Below are 7,959 nucleotides of genomic sequence, written 5' to 3'. Positions count from 1 at the left end.
CCCCCCCCCCCCCCAAAAAAAAAAAAAGAACTAGGGACTGTCTGCAGCTCAGGGAAGTCACCTGAAGGAACTTTTTTGTATTATTGTTGTCTGTCACCACTGCAGAGATTCGCCATCTGTGTCCTGTCACCAGGGTGCAAAGTGATGGGAATTCCAAAATGTTTAACTGTTGCCAGAGTAAGAATAGAGCCTAAAGGGAACATGTGTTATGACGACAACTGTCTGAGGGAATTTTACCCATTTTGGGAAGAGATCTTATCACTTGCTGTTGTGACTGCAAAGAAGAAAAAAAAAATACTCATCTGTCCTGCTGCCAATCATTGCTATCAAAGTAATATTAATCCCCCACATTTAAATAAAATCAATGCTACAATATGTTTTACTGTTATCCATGCTTGCTTCAGACCTCTGGGCTGCTGTTTCTTTAAAATCTTCAGAGTTCAGAATGCTGGGGGGAACTTCCGTTCTACAAGTTACCTCCATCCTCCCTCTGTGCCATGGAGTTGCTCCTTTGCACGCTCCTGTGGTAGGACTACAGAATTATGTAAGAATGCAGCCTGACCAACGTGTACAGGAACGCATTCAGCTGAGATCTTTCACATCAAGCTTTTTTTTCTTCTTCTCCCCAACAAGCTTTATGTCTATTGTATATGTAAACAGCCTATGAAGCAATGTAATCTGTTAAATGGCTCCAGACCTTTTTTTTTTTAAACAAGCATTATGTTTAATGTGTATAGATTGTGGAGCAAAGTAATGATTACATTGCACCAGACTAACATTTTTTATGTATGCTTTTTTAACAAGCATACATAACACTTGTTAAAAGACTGCAGCAAGGTAAACATTACATTGCTCCACAATCTATACACATTAAAACATACTACTGCTTTTAAAAAAAAAAAAAAAAAAAAAGGCTAGAGCCATCATACAAATTACATTGCTACATATGCTATTACATATACACTGGACCTAAAGCTTGTTGAAAAGGGGAAAAAAAAAAAACAAAAAACCTTGATGTGAATGTGAGATTTCAGCCGATCACAGCACCAGCGAGACGCTGCCAAAAGTAGGTGGTCCTGTACACGTTGGGCAGGCTGCATTCTTACACAATTCTGTAGTCCTATCACAGGGAGAGATTCCATGGAACACATAGGGAAGATGAAGGTAACTTGTAGAACGGAAGTTCCCCCCAGCATTCTGAACTCTGAAGATTTTAAAGAACCAGCAGACCAGAGGTCTGAAGCAAGCATAGATAACCATAAAACATTTTAGAATGGATTAAAAAATATATGAGGGTTTAATATCACTTTAAAGCGTGAAGTTTGCCGTGTTGGATGCCTGATTTCTTCCACCTTCCCCTACATGACTACATTGTTCTATACTGATAAAACCATAGTGTGGAGGGGGACCAGGCACCCAAAACTCCCAGAAAAGTTTAAGCTTTTAAAATGGAGCAAAGATTGGCAGCGCAACAAGCAAATATTCTTTTTGCAGGCAAGACTGCTTCAAACCGTAGCTTAAATGTATAAGTGTATTTAAAGTGAACCTGTGGCCAGGATATACACATTTACACATTCTAAACCTGCATTTAAAGCACCTAAACCCCCGCCACTTACCTCTCAAAGTTCACAAAAGAACTAAAATCTTTGCCCCCTTTACTTTGTATGGAGGGTAGAATTTTGGCTATCCTAATGTACACACCGAGCAGATGGTTCTAAAGGTGTTATGCACCAGTTGAAATCAGACAAGTCTTTGAAGTCAAAATCTAGAGGTCAGTTGTGGCTCATTTAAAAAGCAATACTGATTTGTAAAGAATGTACAAAATCTTTAATGTCCCCAGTCTTGACACAGTTGCACTTTATGTAGTTCACTTGAAGTCAACATTAAACAGAATTGTATTAAAGCTTCATCAACTGTAGTTTACAAAATAGTACATTTTACATGAAAAAACAGGTAACTTACCCTCCCAGCATAGTGCATGATGGAAAAGTCAGCCTTTTCCTTAAGTTGCTTGGGCTTTTGGAACTTTGAGTGAGTGCCTTGCTCCTGTACCACTTTCTCCACAAAACTCTTATCCGTAGCCTTGGGAAACCAACATTCCTCATCTAAGAGAGCTAGAATGCCTGGGGGACCAGCCTGCAAATCAAGAGCATGATTACCAATGCAGCAATATACATACACACACATTTATATACACATACATACATCCCCCAATGTACTCACTGGTTTTTCGATCAAGTCAATACAAGGCTGAAGATCCAAGCCAAAGTCAATGAAGTTCCACTCAATACCTTCCCGCTGGTATTCCTCTTGTTCGAGTATAAACATAGTGTGATTGAAGAGCTGCTGCAGTTTCTCATTGGTATAATTAATGCAAAGCTGTTCAAATGAGTTCAGCTACAGAGAATGGATGACAGAGATGGCATCGATTACACATCACTTTTAAAGTTTATAGTGTGAAACACTTGAATTCGAAAATAAAAAAAGAAATTCACAGGGGCACCATTAATTGCTGCTGCAAATTTCCAAATATTATATAATAAAATATTAGACGTCCTCATGTAGATAATTTACCTCAAATATTTCAAAGCCAGCAATATCCAGAATGCCAATAAATGAAGCACCTTGCCTCTTGGTTTTGTCTAAGGCTTTGTTGATGCGCATGACAAGCCAACGGAACATGCGCTCATAACTTGCTTTAGCAAGAGCTTCTATTGCAAAGTCCGCCTAAATAAAAGATGGATAACATTTCAGCAAACTGAAAAGGTAACCTGAAAATCCATTCTAGCTGGAATAACCTTTTACCTGCTCTTTGGTCTGGGCTTTCTGGACATAGTCACGTCCAACCTTAATGCGAGGCATGAGGATTGCTCGTGTAAAATCGTTCACATTAATGCCCAAAAGATGGCACACTTTCTGGGCAGCTATAAAAGAGCAAGTACATTATTTTATCAGGACTACTTAACCAGGGAACACAGGAGGACATTTTACAGTTTGAAATGCACTAAAAACAAAATATGGTGTGAACAATTTAGGAGTCTAAGGCATCCCACATAGTAGATATTTAGGTTGAATCCACACCAATACATGGCTGTTGCAGTGTGCTGTAAACACCAAACACCATTTAAAACACTGCAAAACACGCTGTGTTGAGGTGCAATGGGGGGGGAGGTCAGATTTTTTTTTTTTTTTTTGGGGCGTGTACGTTTGTTGAGGACCTACAGGCACAGGTACCACAATGCCGATTAATGCATCAAATACCACAAGTGAAGAATAGCTCTAAAAAAAAAGTGTAAACCAGCCAAAACATTTTGGAGAAGGATTAGCACCCCACCTTATTTAACTAGAGCTCTGTTAGAGAGATCTGCCCATCACCATCAGTGACAATTTTATCAGGCAGGAATGAGGAAAATATGTGCATTAGGACACAGTAATAACCTAAAGCTTAAAAAACAAAAACATTTAATAAAAATGTGGGTGCTATTAGAGATCTGTGCACCGAAGTGCAGTAAACAGGGATTCCAATCTTTGCCCATTCAATCCAAAACTACGTTTAGGATATTTAAGCTTAGATGCTGAATCACACACTGAAACTACAATAGCAAGAGATCCACTGTTCCCATCTCCACCCAAGTGCTATTGACGATACCAAAATAATGGTGCCGTATAACGTATTACAAGTACTTGGTGAGCATCTCCAAGACAGCGATATCCTTATAGGATTTTTGGGATAGCAAGAACACAAAGACTTGATGGGAAACCCCACCACTGAGGTCCTGTATATTGAGATAGAATCGCGCTGAGGATCCTCTTGTAAAAATGTTCGTATTATCTAACCAGCAGCCACACTACCCCAGGGAACAGAGCATACCTGTGTTGTCAGGCATTGAAGCCTGATCTGTGTTGCGCTCCTTCTTAAATGCAATGTTACCCAGCTGCAGGACTCCAGAAATAACTCGCAACAACCCTGGGGGGAAAAAATTGAATATTTATTAAAAGAAAAAATACTAAAGTCACTTTATTGGTCCATGAGGCCAGCCTACACATAAAATGACAAAATCAGGAGGTTCAGGAAGTGGAAAAGGGTGGGGTCAGTCTCCACTTTCTCAAGTTAAGATTTACATAGACCTACAGTTCAAACATCTCTGGATCACTGGATTAGTGATTGAATCAGGATTAGAATTAGGGGAAGGTTAAGTGTCCAGGTTTACATCCACTTTAAGCCCCTTTCGATAACAGTCTATCTGAATGACATTTGGCTTACTAAAGAATTGTGTATCAAAACAATTGCCAAGTTTTTTTCCTTTTCGAAAATACTGGCTCACTTTTTTTGTCATCCTTTGCTACATCTTGGTTTATCTCCTGTAGCCATTTTACAACCACTTCATGTATACATGCACTTCAGCAATGTCTACATGGCATTTCTCATGTCCATTTCCAGATGGGAACAACAGTGGAGCGTGCCAGAGTAATGCATGTTGAAATGGTAACTTGAAGATACCATCAGAAGCCAATGGGACAGCATGACAGAGGGGCACAGGTTTGAGACGGGGGACAAAGCACTGTCAACCTTTAACAGAAAGTGCATGAACAAGGACCCTCACAGCAAGATTACCAGATATTCTTTCAATGAAAGGAATGTTCTTGATACGAAAAGTCAGGTATCAGGTTTGAACACCTACCAATTTGCTCATCATCAGGGATTCCCATGATCTTCATTGCTTCCAAAGTCTCTTGAAACAGATCCTTGTCTTGCTGACCAGGAATGGTAACGTGCCCATTGGAAAGGAAACGATATTTATTGTATGGTTCCAAAAGGAGGTCATCTGCAAGAGATAAGTTGGAAGTTTCAGGTTAGAAAATAATGAAGATTTTTTTTAAATGCATTATGTAACAAGAAATGTGGACTACAGTCTGGGTTATGCAGGAAGTGGATGTGCAGGGGAATTTCAGGAGAAGTTGCTAAAGCATGGTAAACCATTACTGGCAAGGCAGACTGAATATGGAAGCAGCACTACATTTTAAGAAATGGCAATCTGTGGATGGATGACAAAATAAACCAGTGCTTCTCTGGTCAACATGCACAACAGAACTATATGGTTCTACACAAGTAGGTTTAGGCTGCAAACCAGCACATTTTTACATGACCACAAAGAAGAACCAGTCACTGTGTGGCTTTAGCCAAACTTTGCACGCAAAAAACACAAATGGCAAAAATATAGCAACTAGTCAGAATTCTACTGAAGTCAAACCAGTAAAAAACTGGCCGATTGGTCTTGCATGTTTATTTTGCTTAGTGTATTCTAACCACCATGAAAGTAAGCATTGCAACGTTGATCAGCAAACTGCTACTTCTGACCAACAAGCACACAGTACTGCACACAGCCAAGCGCTAGATAGACTTAGAAATACAATGATGCAAAATGCCTCATTCTCTCCAGCAAATGCATTTTTTTTCTTGAAAAATACTTATATAGGATTAGTTAAGACCCAGGGAAAAAAAATAATTTTTGGGGGGCCGTTTTCAATGGATGAACTATGCCATCAGTCTTCTCGCCCTTTTAAAATAAAAAGATCATGAACAGTATGCACACACATTTCCTGTCAGAATCATTACACTCTTAGCTTCCCATCTGCGGCACTCTCAGTATGTCACGGGCAATAGCCTTCTATATACTGAGGTTTGGGTCACGGGAGGAGGTTAGTATATGTCTTCCTGTGACCCTAAAAAGAGAACTATGAAGGAAAAACACTTACCCCATAGTTTTCTTTTAAGTATAGCGCGCCTTTCCATTTTTTAAGGAATAAGGTTTTTTTTAGAGAGCATACTACCCAGCATATTTTTGAAATGCCATATACCAGCCCTTCCTTTTTCTTGTATTTTTGGTAGAGCATCCAAATCATGCTTAAGGGGCCCATGTTAACAGGCTTTGAGCTTGCATAGATGGCATTGGTTTGAGACGCTTGTATGGGATGCAAACCCCAACTGAAGCAAACAAAAGCCTGTTGACACCGGACCTTATAAAGTAACTACCTCTCACAGTCATCCCCAGCCCACCTGAAATAAGAGCAGCAGTGCTGACACTAAGCAAACCACTGCATTGTACAGTACTGCCACACCAACAGGCTTTAGGCACATTTACAGAGCAGTAATGTGCATTCATAATACAATGGGAAAGCTGAAAGTGGGAAGAGGACACAAAAAGCAGGTTATTCTGACTATAAGGAGGGAAAGTGGAAATGACCAAAAAAAACCCATTATAATGCGCTGAATATAGTTTATAATGTTGCTTGGGATGCCATTTCAAAGTTTGTTTCCACCAAGCAAACCAGAGGAGCAAATACAGAGAATGCCACTGCTGACCTCTCCCTGCAAATACTACTTGCCGACTGCAATACTTGAGATTGACCCAAAAGTACTTAAGCTGCTGAACCATAAAGTCAGGACACCTGTAATTTCTAAATATCACCATACTTCAATAGAGCTTTCCTCTAAGACGGAAAATGCCCAGAAATACTTTTCTTCAATCTCCTCAAGACATCTTACAGACCAGGGAGATGCAATACTTACTCTTTAGGTGTTCTCCAGAACCAGACAATAGGTAGTAAAATATATGGAATGTTCGTTCATCTTTGGCCTGGCGAATTGCACGGGATTTTTCCAGCAAGTCTGGCACTCAGTCAAGGGAAATGTGAAATATACATTTATAACAAAGCCTTACTAATGTGCTCATTATGCCCTGCATTCCAGTGCGGTGCAATTGCAAAAAAAAATTATCACAGTTTTATTCTGAAGTAAAATGTATTTTTGTAACACCATTTGTGTATTGAATTTTATAAATAAAAGATGGCATTTTATCCAAATATTATGAAAACAAAGCACAAAACACACCAAGCAATATAATTAGAAAGGATACAGGTCTCAATATTTGCACCAACAATGTAGCCATTGACATCAAAATTAATTCGTATGAATTTTCCCTAAAGAAAAAATGAGAATACATCAAAGCAAATTTTATACTTCATGCACTTCATTACTACAGATTGCAAAGACTGTTTCATCTAGAGGGTTATACAAAATGCATACATTTCCAGACAATTTGGAAGAACATGCTACAGTGCTGGAGGATGCCACTTTTTCTTGTTTCAGGGCAGGCACACCCAGCAATGGTTAGAAACCTGGGCTATAATCGTCTGACATGTTCCTCAGTACAAGCAGTGTGTCAACTGGTCACACATTTCAGTATACAGCATTTAGACAGAACTCTACAGAAATCTAGATGCGAGTAAGCCATTACTGGGGGGAGCAACTGCTCCAGATTTTGTCTACTCCAGTTTTGTTAAATGCCCCTCAATGTATTCAGAAAATTTGTATGAGGTCATAAGGGACTGGATAAAAAAAAAATTTTATTGCACAAATTGGATGGATCAGCTTACAATTTTCTTGCAGTTTCCCTTTTTTAGGGTTTCCACTTTTTATTGTACCATTCAACCCATGTTTTCTAGATTGTGACCCGTGTGGCAAAGTATGTATACTATTTTTAATAGGTTAAATGGTACAACAAGGTAAACATATTACCATAAAAAAAAAAAAACCTAATGTGCTTACACCTAAAAGATGTGCAACACATCCAATTGCGGTTTCATACAACTTCATCCTGAACTAGATTACTACACTGAAATCGTATGTAAACCCAGATTTGTAGCCTATTCAACAAATCTATTTAGAAATACACTGAAATAACCAGATTACATATATCTGGACAAAAAAAAAACATTTACATCCGCAATACATGCAGCCCCCCAATGTTTTATATTTAAAAAATGCAGCGGGTACAGAAAACCTGGTGATCTGCTGATCTATCTCCGAGTTAGAGCTCCTAACTTAACCCATTTCGAATTTCGGTGCCATAGAGGCACTGTTGTCAGCCGTGCCTAGTTCTCTCCACCAGGACTACA

At 39.1% G+C, this 7,959-nt stretch overlaps 1 protein-coding gene across 1 annotated transcript in view; it reads right to left on the bottom strand.

The window, feature by feature from the left end:
* Nucleotides 1-7,959, bottom strand: part of MYH9 (myosin heavy chain 9) — a 62,221-nt gene that overhangs the window by 28,969 nt on the left and 25,293 nt on the right. The window contains exons 7-14 of the mRNA XM_018564705.1: nt 6,918-6,981; nt 6,572-6,670; nt 4,683-4,826; nt 3,872-3,967; nt 2,806-2,924; nt 2,575-2,727; nt 2,224-2,397; nt 1,963-2,136 (exon numbers count right to left, since the gene is read on the bottom strand). Coding sequence (XP_018420207.1) covers nt 1,963-2,136; nt 2,224-2,397; nt 2,575-2,727; nt 2,806-2,924; nt 3,872-3,967; nt 4,683-4,826; nt 6,572-6,670; nt 6,918-6,981 — 1,023 coding nt within the window. The remainder of the gene's footprint in view (nt 1-1,962; nt 2,137-2,223; nt 2,398-2,574; nt 2,728-2,805; nt 2,925-3,871; nt 3,968-4,682; nt 4,827-6,571; nt 6,671-6,917; nt 6,982-7,959) is intronic.

This window comes from Nanorana parkeri, unplaced genomic scaffold (assembly GCF_000935625.1).
Source record: "Nanorana parkeri isolate BGI_ZX_2015 unplaced genomic scaffold, ASM93562v1 scaffold774, whole genome shotgun sequence".
NCBI classification, from domain to species: Eukaryota; Metazoa; Chordata; class Amphibia; order Anura; family Dicroglossidae; genus Nanorana; species Nanorana parkeri.
The sequence above is the reverse complement of the archived record's forward strand: the minus strand, read 5'-3'. Positions and strand labels throughout refer to the sequence as shown.